The 20,024-nt window shown below is 38.0% G+C and overlaps 1 protein-coding gene across 1 annotated transcript in view; it reads right to left on the bottom strand.

Annotated features, from left to right (window-relative positions):
* Positions 1 to 7,673: 7,673 nt before the first annotated feature.
* PDK3 (pyruvate dehydrogenase kinase 3) overlaps positions 7,674 to 20,024 on the bottom strand; it is a 55,130-nt gene continuing 42,779 nt past the window's right edge. Inside the window, exons 8-11 of the mRNA XM_054081012.1 lie at positions 18,892 to 18,993; positions 18,151 to 18,261; positions 13,303 to 13,416; positions 7,674 to 12,204 (exon numbers count right to left, since the gene is read on the bottom strand). Coding sequence (XP_053936987.1) covers positions 12,061 to 12,204; positions 13,303 to 13,416; positions 18,151 to 18,261; positions 18,892 to 18,993 — 471 coding nt within the window. The 3' untranslated portion in view covers positions 7,674 to 12,060. The remainder of the gene's footprint in view (positions 12,205 to 13,302; positions 13,417 to 18,150; positions 18,262 to 18,891; positions 18,994 to 20,024) is intronic.

The following is a 20,024-nucleotide window of genomic DNA, read 5'->3' as shown; positions in this document are numbered from 1 at the left end:
GCAGAAGACCTCTGACCTCCTAAAAAAGAGCAGAAAGTGCACCAGAAAATGGACATAGGGCTTTGCCTGTTTCAGGCTTAATAACTCTGGTTCTGATCTTACTTTGAAGAATCATCTTTTTCCACCCAAAACACATTTTGTGTTCCCCAGGCATGTGCACACAGATACCCTTTCCTGATGTGCACAGGGCAGCATCAGCATTTCTAATCCAAATGGAAATCAAGGCCACTGCCTCAAGGCTCCACCTGAGGGAGAGGAGAAGGATACAGAACAGAATAAAAATAGCTGAGAGCCTTTGGAAACACATCTTCATTGTGCTAACTGTGGAATGCAGGACCGAAACTCCAGCAACAACTGAGTCTCTTCCTATGACAAGTCACTGCTGGATCTGTCAGCAGGCTCCCACGATAAAACCAGTTCCTTAAATAAGAGGTCCAAACTTCCCCACTGCGGCAGTTACTCACGGCTGGTTCACGGTTAGACTGACATCTTTCTTCAGTTCCAACAGTTTTAGAAATCAAATAGAAATCAATCTGTTAAAAGGGCATGGAGTGACAGGACGAGGAGGATGGCTTTAAATTGGAAGGGGGAAGATTCAGATCAGGCATTAGGAAGAAACTCTTCACCATGAGGGCGGTGAGGCACTGGCAGAGGTTGCCCAGGGAAGCTGTGGCTGCCCCATCCCTGGAGGTGTTCAAGGCCAGGTTGGATGGGGCCTTGGACAGCCTGGTCTGGTGGGAGGTGTCCCTGCCCATGGCAGGGGGATTGGAACTGGGTGATCTTTAAGGTCCCTTCCAACCCAAACTATGCTGTGATTTGTTGAAAGGGTGCAAAAAAAAACCCTTCTGGCACAGGAAAGCTGGGAATCCAGAAATCCAAATATTGCTTTTTTTTGGTTTTAAATGACTGTGGGAAACGTAAGCAAAAAATATGGTGGCAAGGCGTATTTTTCACATTTACAGAATCTAGCAATAAAATATTTTTTTAAATGTTCAGCTGGCCTAATCAAGGAGAATCTGGTCATTACCTCAAAACAATTACTCTGCCTAAGCACACAAGGCAGGAACACTGGAAAGGAAAATCCCACTTATTGGCACTGACCAGGCTGCATGAACACACCAAGTCTCTTACATATTTTGAATTCTAGAAACAGTTTTGTTATGATAAATTATGGCCTCTTTGTGTAATATTTTAACCCTACTCTATCATTCTCTAACTGTATTTCTCTACAAACAAACAAACCTTGGTTTTCCATAAAATAAAGTAACTGTGAACTGCAAAGCCATCATCCACTGAGGAAAAGTAGATTAACTATAACCTGCCCTTTACAAGCGACCGGCTTTGGATACCAGCAGGGTTGTGTTATTTTGACGTACCGCTTGCCATAACTAGGTTTTCAACTTCAAAACTAATGCATAAAACCAGTAGGAACCCAGTTACTTTGCCTCTTAGCTGTACCTAAGATACTTCGTATCATCAGTTGAAAAGTTAACTAGTTTTTTTTAACAGGGTCTTGAGTTTGCATTGCTGCAATGTATGACTAAAAGCCAAATGCCAAAACAAAATACCAAAACTACCCTTGGAGAAAATGTCCAACCTGGGGTTGTGTTTTTTTTCCTGAGCTAGCTTTGCTCATGTAAAACATCTCTACCCAATGTGTGCATTTATTCCAAGGAGGACATTTTAAATATTCAATGTTGTTCACATACAAATACAAAATAGCATTAAGGCATATCCTGTATAAGAACTAACCAAGTTCCTCCTAAAGCAGCGGGTTTCAATCTAACCATTAACCCAAACGGCACAGTAAATCTTGGGCGACTTAATTTTTTTTCTATTTCTTTTCCTCTCAAGGCTGCCTTTTCTCCAAACCATGCCACAGCACATACTTGGGTCACAGACACACAGAGAACATAGAGAACCACCAGAAACACCAGCAAGCTCGCTAGTCTGCATCTTCTAAAGAAATCTAAGAAAAAAATAATGCCATGAGGTCTATTCTGGCACCTTTCCACTTCCAGCTTCTAGGAATCGAAGTAAATTTGTCATTAAGCATACAGAGATTGATTAACTACATAGAAGCTAATTAAAAATGCAGTTAGCCATTACACAAAGAGTGGTGGTTCTACCCTGCCACCTGCAGAACTGACTTCACCTGTAAACTGAATAAAATTATATCCACAGGGAAGTTGCTAAGATGATCTTTTTGCATATTTTACCTACCTTTGCTTCTTGATAAACAGCTGAAGAAATATTAATCATATATTTGAGCACTGACAGCTGTGTATCGAGCACCTTGATAAAATACTTCCGTATGCCATCAAAAAATCTAAGAAACTTCAGTCTTCATGCTTCAGATAAGCATGATGTTTAGGAAGCTATCATTCTCCACCATTAAGCATATAGAATAACAGCCAGATAAAATGTATTTAAATACATTGGAAGAACATACTTCTCTGAGGTAACAAGTGATAGGCCAAGAGGAAATGGCCTCAAGTTGCATCAGAGGAGGTCTAGATTGGATATCAGGAAAAATTTCTTTACCGGCTGAGCATTGGAACAGACTGCCCAGTGAAGTGGTGGAGTCTTTGTCCCTGGAGATGTTCAATAAATGTGTAGATGCGGCACTTTTGGATATAGTTTAGTAGGCACAGTGGTGGTGGGCTGGTGGTTAGACGTCATGACTTTAAGAGGTCTTTTCTAACCTTAATGATTCTATGAAAACATAACTCCAACCTCTTCATCCTGAGCATATGAGCATCCTTCATATGAGCATCTGCCCTATGAGGACAGACTGAGGGCTGAGGTTGTTCAGCCTGCAGAAGAGAAGACTCCATGACGACCTTGTAGCGACCTTCCAGTACCTGAAGGAGGCCTACAAGACAGATGGGGAGGGACTTTTTACAAGGACATGCAGTGATAGGACAAAGGAGAATGGCTTTATATTTGAAGGGGGAAGATTTAGACTAGACTTAAAGAGGAAATTCTTCACAATGAAGGTGGTGAGGCACTGGCACAGGTTGCCCAGGGAAGCTGTGGATGCCCCATCCCTGGAGGTGTTCAACGCCAGGCTGGAAGGGGCTTTGAGCAGCCTGGTCTGGTGGGATGTGCCCCTGCCCATCACAGGGCTTTGGAATTAATGATCTCTAAGGTCCCTTCCAACTCAAACCATTCTAGGATTCTATGATTTCACTTAGTGCATAACATAGCAGGCGGTTTTCAATCACACTGCATCGTACCAAGGGATTACTGAAATGTGCAGCCATTTCTGAAAATAAGGAAGGAAAGACCATTGTTTCTTGGGGGTTAAAACTTAACCTTTAGCCCACCAGTATCCAGAGACAAAAACCACCACACAGCTATGACTTGCATGCACACACAAACACCCAGGTTCCTTTACATGAATGCAACCCTGTCTCAACTGTTGGCCCTCTTTAGCCCCAAGGATTACATCAAGTATTCTTATGTCTACAAAGAGATTTCTAATCATAAGAATAGAAAGCAAAGTGCAACAAGCAATGAAGGTGCTCACAGCACACGTAGCCATGTAGCAGAACCCACGCACACACCGACAACCTCAAGTCTGCTGGGATGGCATCTAGGTTTTAATGACTTGCATCTCACAACGGTGCAAGGCGGCATCAGTTTCCATAACAAGAAAATTTTAATGAAACTGTCCTCTGAAAGCTTTCCAATACCAAAACAGACCAACATGTGACCTTGCAACTGGCAGAACTGAAGCTCCCTTCTGAAAAAAGAAAGCGTACTTCGAGGGGCCTGCTCATTTCTTAATTTCTGATAAAAGACTCCACAGTGACAGGTAACGGAGGAAAATCATCTTAAAACTTTCAAATCAAGTCTTCTAGCTGCATGCTACTACAAACAAAGTGACATGCCTGATGCCTCGGGACTAGGAGACACAAAGGGGGATAATTTGGGCCAAAGACAAGCAATTATCCAAGTCACTAGACGGAAAGGAGCTTTCAGATTGTTGTAACAAGTTTTCTGAATGGCTGATGCTCTTGGACAAAATACAGTAGGCATTTACTACACATACCTAATTTTACTCTTCCTGCTAGAGGAGGCGGTACAACAATCTTAAAAGTAAAAACAGCCTCAAAGTTAGATGATGAATATAAACCAACCTGACAAACCCCAAACATTTAATCTTTCCTATTAAGCATGCCTGGTGTGTTTTGTATGCCTGACTTAAATTAAAATCTATCTACTGCAAGACTTCTTTTTCATTGACAGTAACAAATTTAAGTACTGAATGAGTCTATAAGTCTAAAAGAGGCATGAACTGTATAATGAGAAACTGATCCCTTATTACAAATTGTTCTCCCACACAAGCCTGTGTCCTAGAGTCATTAATCTTAATTACACTGCTGCTGCTGCACCTATTCTCACTTAACATTCTACAGACAGCCACTGTCAAATATTATGTGGTACATGCTGACAGATTTTGCAGTTTGGAGCTACTTAATTAGCCACTCAGCTCCTGTGAATATCCTATCGTGGCAAAGGGTAAGCAGCAAGAAAGTACAACATAGATTTCTTCTCATCTAAAGTTTTGAAATAAATTCTTCATCTGAAAGAAAATTATGTCAGTACTAAGCAAAATTCTGACCATTCAGGGCCTCATTTATTACTTAATAAGGAAGTTATCAGTCAAGCAAGCTGGATCTCAAGGCATTTTTCTGCTCTGGAATTGCTTGGTAAGAAACTGGTTTTTCATTTTCTTGAATAAGTTATGAACACATATAAAAGCTTGTGGAAAGCTGAAGAAATTTCAAGGTAGAAGCCTTGGCTGTTATTTTATAACAGATATTTCAGATCTCAAGAATAATCCAAGTAGCTTAAGCTTTGGGGAGATCTACATAGCAGAAAAAGAAACAAACCCCGAAGGTGCTCAGCTCATATACTTCAAAGAAAACAACGTGTGGTGACAAACTGTGCTGATAGACCCAGAACAATCAGATACCAGAGTTTCAGAAATCCCCAATAACTCACTTTTGGTTTCAAGTTGTTGTATAAGCTTCTGCTGCTTCCATGTCAGGAAATCAACAACTCCAAACAGCAAGGATTAATTGGAGGTAACCCTTAATAATACTGAACATAAAAGGAAACATCAGATCCACAGAAATATTAGTAAGTAGCCAAAACTGTAGGCTTCCATCTCTGTCGACCTCAGAGGAAGCATCAGCACTGCCAAAATAGGTAACTTAGATCCTGCCTTCAGAATCTCACAGAATTTGGTCCCTCTAAACCCTGCATTTCTACAAACCATCAGTCTGAAGCGCTGTGAAGTTGTGCTGCTCCCAACCACAGTATCAGTGATGATTCAAGGGCTTAAATACTCCCTCCTGTTACTTGCATTGATATATTAGACCAATAAATTATTAAATTTACTATTAAGTCTTGATCAACACCAAGGGCTACAAAACAGAAGGGAAAAAAAAAACCAACCCAAAACATACACTTATACAACAAAACGGTCAGCAAAACCACAGTAGTCTAGCCGAAATTTTAGCAAAGTTTGAAACACATAGTGCACAGATGGTACCAAACCTCTGTAATTTAGCTACTCTTATCTTGCCAATGCTAACACCTTTTCTTCTTACAAACCTGTGTTCCCTCAAACCCAAGAATTTGAAGAACATGAATTCAACTAATTTTTTAAACATTACCTCATATTTTCAAATGGCAAAGTTATCAATTGTCAAATTACTTAAATTTACAATTATTTCAACTGAATGCTCTTAAAACTACAATAATTTCTGGATTCCTCTATGAAAGCGAGAAAAGGTTTTTTTTCCACAGATTTTCTATTTTAGGCAGTTACTGAGAACCAGTAGTTTCTAGGTAAAAGGCCTGAGTTTTTCTTACCTCAACATTCTGAGAACAAGCAATGAATGCTGGCTAAAAAGAGAAACAAACCAAGAGTTACTAACTAGGTTAACCCAATCTCCTCAGACTACAAAAGAGAAAACTAAGTTTTACCCAAAATACTTTAAGAAACATCTCCAACCCCTCACGTTCCCCCTCCCCTCAAGCTACAAGGCTATGGAGACCATGGAGCTTATCTGTATGGAGAAAGGAATAATGTAGAAAACACATTTGCAGAAGTGAAGGACCCAGAGTAACATCTGTAGTGACTCGTTTTTCAAGAAGCCAGTCTCCCACAAATGCTTTTGCAATTCCATTATTCTGTAGTGGCATCTTCGGACTTAGAATTAGAAAAACCTTATGTTTCATTTTTTTCCGCTCAAACCAAGTGCAATTTTATTTCTACAGAACTGCTGTCTTTGTAAATATTTTGATATCAAGTCTTCCGTGTAACAGCAAAAATCAAGAACTGAAGTTCAACTATGTCAACACACAAATTTATCTTTTTAAAAACAAATGAGGTCTCATGCCACAAGAATCACCGAGAGGTAACTTCAGAATGAAAACTTGAGTTTCTTGTGAAAATAAGCATTTCATAAATACTCACATCTGATGGGAATAAAACATTTATGCAAAATTTTAGAAGTTTCAAGGTCTTAAAACCTACCTGGAAGTCTGATACAAACCAGATCAGATTACACGTACTTGAAAATTCTAAGTAACACAATATGGAAACAATTGCATTTATATACAGTTCTCGAACCAATTTAACAAAAAATAAATTGTACTTGAGATATTAATAATAAATTTTGTGTGTGTGTGTGTGTGTGTGTGTGTGTATACTCAAATGTATGTTTACATAGAAGACTTCAAACTGTGTTGTGACAAAACAGGCAAGAAAAACACTTATTTAAAATTACTCTTAGCTTCCCAACTGCAGCTCTGAGGGTGTCCCCTCTGTAGGCATGTCTGAAGTTTACCTTAGGCAGCCAAATCACAACTCAAACTGCATAGTGTGTGAAACTGAATCAGTCCCTTAAAAATGTCATGTATTTTTTTACATATTTTTATTTGTCAGCCACAGAGAGAAAAAAAAAGGAAAATAAGAATATACACAAATGATATACACAAGGGATATTGGACTAGAAACAATTCCAACACAAGGTACAGAAGACTCAAAATTAAAATATCACCAATTAATCTTGTGAAAAATTAGCTTCCCATACTCCCATTATAGGTTCAGCTAATTCAAATGATACTGCCTCAGAGGAAAGGCAACATGAGCCCTCTGTCCCTCTGCGATGCCAGGCGCAGCTCTGGCCAGCTCACCAGTAAGAGTTCTGTCCCATAACCGCTGCAAGGAACAAATTAACTTGATTTCCACCCATGTGGTAAACACAAAACCCAAGACAAGCTTAGCATGCTGTTAACAGTTCATCAGAGATGGCAAGCATGAAGCAACTAGCAGGTTCCTTGCCTAAGAGCAGCCCTTGCTGAACAGCTGAAAGCACTCACAGTGAACCACCCTATCACTATCCGGTATTATCTACAGAGGGTATGAATTTCCAAGGACTGTCCATCTGGCACTTCTTGTCAGTATTCAGTTCAAAGGGAAGATTGTAATAAAGCAATTAATACTAGTTTGACAACGTCAGAATTATCACAAACACATCAGATCTACTGATAAATCTAGAGATTTTTTTTATGTAGTAATAAACAAGCAAGCTCTCTATGCCAATTTCTGAGATCTTTTTAAGGCAACATAATACTGCAATTAAAGCACATGAGCTTCATGTTTTCTTATTTATTTTTAATTAGAAAGCCACTTCAGATACATAAATCTTCATTGTTTCAAATTAACATCAACAGCTTAAGTCTTGATCCTGAGAACAGATTCATTTAAGTGGGATTACTCTCATACACTGTTTACTTGTGCAACTATTCGCAAGATTCAGCCCTGAAGTCACTACACAATTTACAACTGTGTTCCTAATTTGTGAATAAACTCACCTTTGGGCTCAGTAATACACTGTTCTGTCATGTATCACCATATTCGCTCAAGTTCTACAAAAACACATTTATATATATTAATTCATAGGCAGGTAAGTATGTCAGGAAGAAGGGATGAAGAACTATTAGAAACCACTGCAACTGAGGAAACATGGGAGGAAACATGCAAGGAAACTCAACACTGCACAATGGGGCATCGTTATCCTCAAACACTAATAATAAACATTTAGGCTGTTTTCTACAAAATTATTTATGTTAATCAAGACCACTTTGCGGCACCTAACACAGATCTAGAAGTGCTTATTAAAGGTAAGGGGAAGGAAAATGTCTTCCACGTCGATGAGGTCAAGTTTTCACCCTAAATACAAAGTTTGGGTGGAGGTGAATAGGAGATAGCACTACACTGAAAGATCACTCTTGCTCGCTTTTTGGAGAAAGTGAATAGCTGCTTCAAAGCAAATTCTACACGCCACTGAGGGCAAAGAGAAGTACGTTACCCAGTTGGAGCAGCAGGTGTAGCTTACATAGTCAAAACGTAGCCTGAGTTTCCCAAGAACACTACAATTAATATCCATATTCTTTAAGCATGTGTCAAAGGACCTGCTTTAAACAATGCCCAAGAGGTAGCACAAACTGCAGCAGGACAAAGACGTTCTCAGTACTATCCTAGGTTATGACAGTCAATTGCAGGGGCAAAGATTGTGCATTTGAGTTGTAAAAGAAGCATTTCAGTATCTTGTGACTATTTCTCCAGGGACGATGCTGAAAGACTCCTTGTTAGCCTCAAAACAATACCTAGAAAAGCAGGGAGTAAAAGCACGTCTATGATTTGGAGAGACTTCAGTATCTACTAATATTAAATTAAGCGGGGGATTAATAGATTGTGTTCAAGACACATACACCAGAAAAATGCACGCTGGACAAAGAAGTTAAACTCTGTAACACTGCAACACACAGAGGTTGTTTGTAAATTCTCAGGAAGAATGGAGGAGTGAACATCTCTTACTCATTTTGTTTCTGTTAATCACTAAACACAACAGATGTGAAGCATTTTCACTGAAAACATTTTTCTTCTGTTTGCATGTCCTGTAAGTCAAGCAAAGCAGGCTGCAATAACATTAGCAGGCCTTATATCTGATATCCATAAAAAAAGAAATATACTTTTATTTCATCAGAAAGTTTGGAATCAGCAGCCCCAAGATGTTAAAACATAGTTACAACAGACTCCAATCAATGGTAGAAGTAACTGAAAGAAGTTCAGTATCTGTAGTTAAACAAGCCATATTAAAAATCCATCCACCCTCATTTTTCAGGCATACCCATTAAAAAACTCATCTAATTGGAAGGTCTGCTACTGTCGTCTCCTAAAAGTTCTAAGACTAATACATCTATGCAGAAACATGGCACAAGGACAAGGACTGATGGTGTTCCTGGGATCTCCACTACAGCACATGCTGCCTAGAGAAGGCTGGAGAGGAGAAAAGTTGCTTCTCGCTCATAATCACTGTAATGCCCACAGACAAATCCTGGGAAATGGAAAGAAAATGCATTCCTCGTGGTTTATCTCCCTGCTTTGAGCTGTTCATACATACTCAGGATTCTTGGAGATAGGTACCATTTCAAGGGACCTTGGTTTTCAAGTACCAGAGCACTTCTGCCCTGAAAGGCAGCCAGTTGTTTTTGAGAATAAAGTGAAATTACTAACATACCATAACATCCCCTGTGGTACCTTCAGCTTTCATTCACTGGCTTCCATGGTTTATGTTTACTTCATGAAAACAAGTCCCACACACCTGCATTCTTTCTTTTCTCTCTTTCCTCTCCTCTTCATGTGTAAGGAGACAGTCAGAGAGAAGCACCAGGTCAGGATTTACTACTTCAAAATACAATTTCTAACAAAAGCTGGAACTCAGCTTCTTACACAAACTATCTTGTTCCTTGGAATGTTTTAGGTAATGGTCTAGGAAAAACACCACACGCATCTGGGAAAAATATTAGTTTCATCACCAATTTCTATTTTTAAGCAAGCCCTCTGCAATTGCTAGAAAACACACACAACTTGAAATGAATTTAAGAAACAGTAAGAAGTTATGGGTGAGGGCAGAAGTTAAGTAACTAAATTTTAGTAGATGTGACTTCCAACTGGTGTTTCAGTCAAACTATTACTCCAATTTCACCTCAGCAGCATAGTTGTATCGCTTGAATAGCAATTCGCCTTCTCTGCAGCAGTGCCTGCAGTCATGGGAAATTATTGCTTTATTATACCCTCACCGTGCCGCGTAAAGATCCCCTAGTAGCCAGGGTCAAACAAGTCCAGTTCAGGAACAGAAGATGGCTCTATTATCAGCACGCTCCCTCTTCTTACCTGCTGGCAGAGGGGGCTCAGAAGGGCACCACTCACCAGCTAATAGACAGCATTCAGCAAAGAGAAGCTCATAGAACCTCAAGGCCTGAAAACTCATTAACCATTCACATACAAATTCTTGAACAGACAGCAACAGATTAAGAGTAAGGGTTTGCAAGGCAAGGACTCGGACTCTTCAGAAATAGGGCTATATGAAGCTTATTGCTCAAAGCACTCTGTAATCCTTCGATGAAATGTGCTATGTAAGTGCAAAGTACTATCGTTAAGTCAAAACGAGATTATTTTTTTTTTAAATATCAAGAAATTACTCAGCGTTTCCCTATTTATCTAACAGATCAGTTATTTATAAAAATAAATATTGGGAGGATGAAAGGGATAGTTCTCCCCCCCAGTTTTCCTAAACAAATTTCATTTTCCCATGCTAAAATCCGCAATATCTTTCAAAAAAAATATCAAAACACCCAAGAGAAACTGAGGGCGCATCACAGTTGCTTACAACTCACTTACTTTATGCCTGTGGCTAGGATATCAAAACTTCTAAACTTCACAAATTTTTCTGAAAGGCCATTGTATCAGAAATGGTATTTGGCAAAGACTTGGTGAAGAATAGTTTCATATACTCAGCAGTAACCCTTACAATAAATTTAAGGGGGAAAATACTTAGTTTTTTTCCTCTTTGACTTTTTTCTCCCTTAAATCAGGTACCAGCTACGTTTTGTCCCTCCCATTTCTACAATATTTCCAGTTTGATGTATTTAGACCAAAGACACTTTCCAGAAGCTGGTGTACATCATCTTTATATACACTACAAATTCAGATTACCAGACTATAGTCAGACATTGAATATATAAATAACTTTGCAAACTATTTACAGGTTTAAAACTAATCAGGTTCCAAGCAACCAACACTCTTAAGGCAAATTCATTTGTAAGACTGGCTGGCTGGCCTTTCAGCATTTCTCTCCCTTCCCCGTTCCCCCAGAAATGACAAGCAATAAACATGAAATGGAATCAACCCCTGCCCCTGTAGTGACAGAATTTCTTGCATGGAGAAATGATTTAACTACTTATGATCTTTCCTCAAAACAAGGAAAAAAGTATAGAAATGCATTTCTGTGTTTGTGTGTCAAGAAAATCATTAAATGTGCATACCAAGAAGTGAAAATCCCAATGTCTTACAACAACGTAAATTTCGTATGCACTTGACAAATGGATTTGGGGAAAGCATCAGTTTAAAGCTGCACAACCCTTTTTAGTAGTACGCATTTTTAAGCTCACTGGATATAAAATCTGAAGAGCTCAAAGGGATTTTCTGGAAGAGGTGACGACAACTGTGCAATATAAAATGCAGTAGAGTGGATTTTCAAAGCTTATGTTTAACTACACTAGAATTTTTCGCTTACACTGTATTGCTGTGTAAGATATCATCCACCATTCAAAGGGATTCTGCATATCTTTGCCAATCTTCATACTGGAATAAAAATCGGCCATTTCAAATAATATCTTTTTTGTTACAACACTGCATTCTTAAGTGCAACCACAGTGCAATCCCTTTTGTCGCTGCATGACTGAAGCAACCAAGCATATTCTGGTGAAGTAGGCAGGATTCACATACCAAACGTGCTTAGTGCCTTCCTTTAAGTCCCAATCATCACTTTGTTCTTGTTATTTTTCAATGCCCTGATTAGGTCTTTGTTTGGAAGTAATTAGCTATTGTGGTTTGAAGGATTTTGGAACAAAGCAGAGACTTTATACTGAATGCAGAGGTCATCTCCGACAGAGACAAGAGGTGGCAAATTATCGATTAGCTTTATATTTAGAAGCATCCCGGGGTTCACTGCTAGGATTGCTCCAGTCATCTGCTTCAGGTGTGGTCTTGTAGTGTCGCCATGCTGATTTATTAAAAACGGGAAGTCTTTCAAATGATTCACTTGAAAGGGCCTATGGAAAAACAAAAGCAATGGTAAGATATCATTAGAGATATCAAGAGCAAGACGATACTCTGGGGAGTTCTACAGCTACAAATTCGATAGGGAGCAAGTGTTTCAATTATCCAAGTGCTACATGTCACAACACTGTTTTAAAAGTACTTTGGCTGTGATCAATCATTCTAGCTACAGTCCTAGATGTTGTAAAAGTTGTAAGAAAACAATAACTCTTTTAAAGTGTTCCCTTCCTTCCAGGGAGTGGTGTCTACAAAGACAGCAAGAAAAAAAAAGTTCTGTCAAAAACATTTTAGGGAGGTTTGTCACTGACACCAGATAGACACCTACTTTACTTAAACATTTTGCTTCTCCAACAAACCTGGACTCTGTCAGCACACCAACCTGTGAGGATTGACCTAGTTCAGAACTATTAGCACGCCTTTTTCCTCTGAAAAAGGCCGTACCTTCCCCCCCCGCCGCATACACGCACGGGATTAAATCCATCAGAAAATTAAGTTAGCACAGTTAGGACCTAAGTCACTCACTACATACAACAAGGCACAGCAACAATGCTAAGTCAACAACCTGCACATGAGCTATAACACTACATTCTTTTAAATTCCCTGAAATTCAAGCAGTTAGTCGAAACCTTAAGCCTCTGAATAGTCATTTTTGAGGGGGATCCCAGGCAACGGGAGCAATACAATCTACTGCACAGAAGTCAGGAACTGCATAGAAAAAGAGCCTTCTTGGTTGTATTTTGGTCAAAACTTGCAGAATCTAAGAGTATTAACCAAAATTACATCTCATCACACAGTTCTTTGAAAATTCAGCAGTTAGGAGAGAACAACAAAACTTAAAGATCTAACATAGGGGACTGGAAGGAAAAAAAAATTAACCAAAGCAAGCTAGCTAGTATCAGTGCCACGTTAACATTTATAACCTCTGCTATTAGGATCTTGTGTAACTGATTTAGATAAAACATAATGAAGATAGCAATTATGGATTTGAAAACAAGTTGAAGACTGAAAACAGATAACGTTCACTTATTCAGCCTGCTGTAAACTATCAAACTGCACTGCATTACTAGCTTATAAAAGCATCAAATTCATACCTTCAAATAAATTACAGCATCTGAACCAACACCTTCCATTGAGTAGAGTTTAAGGTCACCTTGAAAGTACCTAGCGTACAGACGAGAAATTGGCAAGCCATAGCCAAAACCAGCCTACAAAAACAAGAAAACAAAAGAAAAAAAAATTCAGCAGCTCACTTCAGACATTTATGCAAGAGAAGATACATAAATATTTCATTCGCATAAAATTACTCCTCAAGTTTTCTTTTATTACTCAGCTTGCACTGTAAGTCGTTATTCTAACTTCTGAGCAACCTCCTTTTTTTCCATGGCGTAATTTTTCAGTACAGAAAAGGGAAAAATATCAGTGTCCTTTGTTAGGACTGTCTTGTCCATTTTGCATTTTCTCGAGAAGGCTGATAGGTGTAACATACAGTACATAGTGCCTCCAGTCAAAGGAAACCAACACTTCCAAGCCCGAGATCATTATTTTCAAATGTCTCTACATTTAGGAGACTACACAAGAAAGCTGGAGACAACTGCTTACTTCATCTAGGTGACTGTTAAATGATTGTTGATGCCACACTTCAACAGAGAGCAGAAGACTACATATAAAACAATACAAGGCAAATACTCCTCACCATTGTTTACCCATCTAAATAACATGAGAATTCTACAGGACTGAATGATCCATTGAGGACTGAGACATGTACAGACCATGTAATTTTCAAAGCACAATAGAGTGGACAAGTATAAATTTTAGAGTTTAAATTTACGTTTATGTTCCTAACCATATCTGCAACGAGGTCAACACTTGGCACATTTTTCAACCCTCTCTTGTCAGAAAAAGTTATAAAAAACACCCCAAGCCTCTCTCACTGCAGCTGGGGAGTAAGATTTTTGGTCTACATATCGTCTCTTTCAGACGACTTGGTGTGTGCTGAGAATCACAGTGGCTGATTATTCACCTGACACAGCCCTGTTTTTTTCCAAGACTATCCAGAGCAATAAAGGCAGGATTACAGACATACAAGCATTAGAAGAAAAGGATACACAAAGCAACAGAGTAATAAATCCTTTCTATAAGAGTGCATTAGGAGACTAATTAGACACCTAAAGTTTTCAGAGAAACAATAAAAACTCATTCCACTACAATATTTCTAAAAAGGCAGTCTGACAGATACTGAAAATCATGCCCTGAATCTTAAAAATAAACCCACAGAATTATATAAGAGAAGGCTAAGAAGCAGAACTTGCAAACATTATACACAGCTAGTAATTCGTATCACTTTACAAGAAATCCCTTGAAGGAAGGGTGAACATTAAAGAACTTTGTGCTACATTATCCATCACAAATTCTCCTGCTGTTACCTACTATCTCTACAGTATCTTTTGACCTCTTTTCCTTGTTTTTACAGAAGCCTAAATTTATTGATCTAAATTAGAGTTGCTCACGCTGATGACTTCAAAAGTTCTTCTCAGCAAAATCAGAAACAGAAATGCCAAAGATGCCCTTTTCTACTCACACCACTTGTCAGTTATTAGTGTCTATTTCCACAGTTAAAACAGTTGCTTAGCTATACTTTTCCAAAAAAATAGTATGGTTTAAAAATGTAATTCTCAGTCTGTCATTAGAAAAACACGCAGCACTTTCCAACACCTGGTCTTGAAACTAGACGCACTTCTTTCTTAATCTCTAAAACCTGGAAATTATTTGACTGTCTTAGAACAAAAAAAATTCCCAAAGCTGCACATTTTCCAGAGACCAGAAAATAAATGTTACAGAAATTAAAAAGCACAGCAACTGAAAAGCAAGGTAGATACTCTCAGGAACAGCTCAAGTAAAGGGCAGCACCAAGCAATCCTGAAAATATATTTCTAACTTTCCTCTCCCCGGAATTATACCTCCTGAAAACCCATGCCCAGCTTCTGTTTGCCTCCTGCTCCTTCCAGGAAAATCCTTTACGCTCTGTGCTAGCAACATAATTATTTCATACTTCCATCTTCCAAGTATTTCCTGTCAGTCTCTCATCTACATCGTTTTCAGGGTATTTTCCAAAAACAGATAACTGAAATATGAAGGCAACAGATCCCAGATGAGTACCTCATTAAGGCAAGACCTCACTAAAGGTCTATATTACAAAAGACAACTAACAAGAAGTGATTACTACACAGGTCTCTGCTTGACCTAGAGGACAGAATATAGTCAATAGCAGCACATCTGCCTTAAGATTAGAAAGCTCTTTAGAGCCAATTTGTCATTATATGTTACAGCATGCATTATAGAAACAGGAAAATATTAAATTTCTGTGATATTGGTGTCTACAAGTTTAATTTAACCTAATTTAAACTACGTTTCTCCCGCTATAAACTAACGTTGCCAGGAAGAATCATTACAATCTCTAAGAAAACCTAATTATCAAACAGTACCACGTGTTTCTAATGTTTCCACTATGTATACAGCAGTACAGACAAGCACAAGACCTGCTAGAATCCCAACGCTGCCATGGTAACAAGGTTTCTCAGCAGTTTTTAAAGAACATTTGCAATAACACTGAGAAAGAGTTTTAACAAATCAACAAAAAGATCCTTCTCTTCCACTCCCCAAGCCCATGAATGTTTAATAAACTAGATGGAGGATCGCATAACAACGGGAGGGAGGGTTAGGACAGAAAAATATGTCTACTTACACTGCACTGCAGTTTAGTTTACTAATATTGTCTAAGTCAAGAATGACACTAGCACAGACCTCCCTACCTTGTGGAGCACCATAATTCTTTAGTGGTTTGCCTTTTTTTAAAGCAATAAAGAAACACTCCTTCTGGATGGACTTCAAAGAGGATTTATGTGCACTCTTTCTGCTTAAGGATTTTTATTTCTAGACTGACACACAAAGTATAGCATAATTATTCTTATAACTGTATCTGGTCCATAATACATAGCGTGTGAAGCTATGTCTTTTTCTTTTTTGTCAAAAGATATACCACAGACTCCCAGTTTTTGACTTTTTTTCTTTCTGCACACACATATAAATAACAGAGCTTAACAGCTCTTCTCAGTGTTCAGTATATACAGGCATCGATCAGACTCAGAGCAAAAGCTGACAGGTTCACAAGAGGGACACTGTGGAGGTCTGACTATAGTGACAAACAGTAAAAAAGAAAGCCTGAAAATAGGGTACAGTAGAAGAAAGCTAAGTATAAACCCACAGAATCAAAGCAAGCAGCCTTGAAGATGAGGTAATAAACACAGAATGCACTACTAAAAAGGCAGGGGGTGGGGGAGAGAATAGTGTCAATCCTAAACTGAACACGTTTTACAATCAGAGAGCCACAAAAGAAGAGACATTTTAATAGTGAATACAACTGGTAATCAAGGTATAAGTTTACAGTGAGAACAAGTTTCAGAAAATCTTTGTAGGCTGATACGGTAAATTGCTAATCAAAAGTGAGACAGAACAAAGGCAAATTATGAATCAAGAGAGATTCTACCATTCTTGAAAAAGAAAAAAGTTTATATTTGAATTAAGACCTGTTCCCTATCATTCACCCCATTCAAAAAGATTTTCTATGAAAAAGACATATCATTGTTTGAAACTAAAATGTTTCACAGAATCAGGTTAGATTAATATCAAGTCAGTGCAGACACAGAACTCGGTATCACACCTACTGCGGTAGCATGCAATGCAGGGGAAATCAATGCAATACACTGATGTGCCACAATGCTATGAACTGTGGACTAAGTACCATAAAGACTTTCTGCTAAAAACCTAAAAGGAAATTTATTATCTCTGAATAACTCTGAGCTGTTTTCACCCTCAATTCACTGTTAATTATTTTAAATCAGAAAAAAACACATACTCTCCATGTCACATTTTATTAGCTACCTGAAAGCACTTAAAGCACTGGTGTATCAGCAGAAACAAAAGCACAAAGTCTCTTAAGAACAAGCTAGATGAGCATTCCTAAATAGGGAAAGAAAATTTCTCAAAGAATCAATTTTTTCTCGACATGCTTGAAGACAAAGAATTGCATCAGAAGTACTATGGAACAAAGATGAGAAGAAGCAAGAATACAGCATCAGTATTAATCCACATATAAAAGCCAGTCAAATGGAATAGTGACTGTATAGCTTTTATCACAATAACCCAATATGTAATTTAATAAAATAATGTATTACTAATTTTTATAATAATTTTTAAAAATCATCATTGCTAAAAGAATCTACACATTCAATACTGAAATAATTCCCTGTTTAGAAGAAACCATGGGGAAATTTTGTTTGTTCGAAATCTGACCCCGATATATCCCACATAAGGGAACATTATGTGAGGTATCTCCAACTGAATAGGAATATACTGAAAGTGTTCAGTTCACATACAGCTTTGGAAATTTCTTTTTCAATGTGTTTTTATAATCAATAACTTGTATAAAAATAATTTTTTAAGTTCAATATAACCTTGTGCATTACCAAGAAGTGTTGCTCAAGTGCTATGATTCTGACAGTGTGGCTCACCTTTCCTATATATTTATTAGAGGAAAATTACATAAATAGTAATTTATGCATCAAAAGGAACTCATTAAGTTAACCATCTTCTCCATAATATACCACTAACAATCCTGTTGGTTAACTTGTGAAAATATTGTGCCTAAGATATGCTTGTTTCCAAGAATATAATGTCAAGACAAAAGAAAAGCAATTTCCTATTTCAAAGACCAAGTGGTAATAATGGACCTCATTTTTTTCCTGATATGTTTTGCCTACAGAGAATTGCCAATGATAAACAATTTATTCAACAGAAAACCTGATACAGCAGATTGCAGTGAAGGGAAACATACAACTAGAATAGTGCAAAAAGACATTTACATGCATAATGCAATTGCTTACCAAAGGCACAGCTCTCGAGGGCTCCAAACTAGGCCTGGGTGCTGTTGAGTACATGTAGTTAAACAATCTGTCTATTTTTCTTAAAGGTACACCTCCACCTTGATCACTTATCTAAGGAATGAAAAGTTAAGAATCTTAAATATTCTGTTCTGAAAAAAACCTGCAAAACTCAAGCAACATTATCTAAATGCCTTTAGATATTTTAAAGGAGAGGCTAGAGACACTAGCCACTAGGGTTTGTCTGGTTTGGAGAAAAGAAGGCTGAGGGGCAACCTCATTGCTCTCAACAGCTTCCTGAGGAGAGGAAGTGGAGAGGGAGGTGCTGAACTCTTCTCCATGGTATCCAGTGACAGGATGCGCGGGAATGGTTCAAGTCTGCCTCTGGGTAGTTTTAAACCAGGTGTTAGCAAGCATTGCTTTACCACGAAGGTGGTCAAACACCAGAAAAGGCTTCCTGGAGAGGCAGCTGGTGACCCATTTCTGTCAGTGTTTGAGAGGCATTTGGACAATGCCCTTCATCACATGCTTTAACTTCTGGTCAGCCTGGAAGTGGTCAGGCGGTGGGCCAAGACGGTCCATGTAGGTCCCTCCCAGCTGAAATAGTCTATTCTATTCTTTCTATTCTAATGAATATTTCACAATTGTCAGAAATAATACCTTAAACTTGCCTTTTCAAACTACAAGTCACATTATTCTAACCTTGACAGGTTTGTAAGCTGCATATTATTTTTAGGCATTTACCTTAATAGATAGATCTTCTTTCCCCAAAGTGACTAAGGTTTTGATCGATGGATAGCCTTCTTTCTTACCTTCATGTGATTCTACCGTAGCTCTCATTGAATTCTGAAGATAAAAGAAAAAAAAACAATGTCTTTGATTCTAACTTTACAATATATGCTTTTTGTGACAACTTAAACTTGTATTTATTTCAATAAATCTAGATATTGTCCTACATTTCTATACTAGACAGAAAAGTCTATTTCAAAAGAAATACAAGAAATGTTTTCAAGTCAAGGAGTTGTCCAGTTCAACTTTTAAATTGGAACTCCATTATACATACTTTTATCTATTTGATATAGAGACAGAGAACATAAAGCAAGAATTATTTTTTTCTGCATGAAATCAAGTAATTATACATAAGGGACAACAACATCCTTCACCTACACCTTGCAGAACACCGATACTGATGTTCAACACATAGAACAAGCTTTAATTTTCTCAGCCTGGGTCATGTAATTGTTATGTTACCACCTATCAATCTGATTTTATCATATTTATTAGCAGAGTTTCCACTGTCAGTCCACCAGATTATTGTTACTTACAACTACAACTTACTGGTTTCATACTGTTTCATGACTCGTAACAAAACATACATACAAGCAGTGTACAAATTCTCACCTGTTCTGCCCTAGAACTAATGCTACAAATGGCAAAATAGGAAAAGATTTAAATAAACATACTTGGCAATTGTCAGGAAGCAAACCCAAAACACCATTATTTTGGAGAAGTTTCTTTCTGACCAAATGCATTTTTGCTCCTGAACTTCTAGTGTTCGATTCCACCACCTAAAGACCACCTATCTTACTCAAAAGCATACAACAGCTCTGGCACATTCCATTTCCACTGTTCTTCCAATTATTCAGAAACACATATAAAGCCAAAGCAAGTCATTTACGCTATTCTGACATACCAGCTGTTTTCAGAACAAACAAGAGATACAGATCCTAATCAGTCCTCAAATATGCAATAAAGAAGCAAGCTTATGACAAATGCAAGTTAATGAATACATTGTCATTGCAAAGACAGATTAACATGAATGTTTTAAGTTAATCAACTCCAAACCCACAAAAGGAGAAGTGGGAAAACACAAGTTT

The sequence above is a fragment of the Cuculus canorus genome, chromosome 1 (genome assembly GCF_017976375.1).
Source record: "Cuculus canorus isolate bCucCan1 chromosome 1, bCucCan1.pri, whole genome shotgun sequence".
Classification (NCBI taxonomy): Eukaryota; Metazoa; Chordata; class Aves; order Cuculiformes; family Cuculidae; genus Cuculus; species Cuculus canorus.
This window is presented reverse-complemented; position numbering and strand designations above follow the sequence as displayed.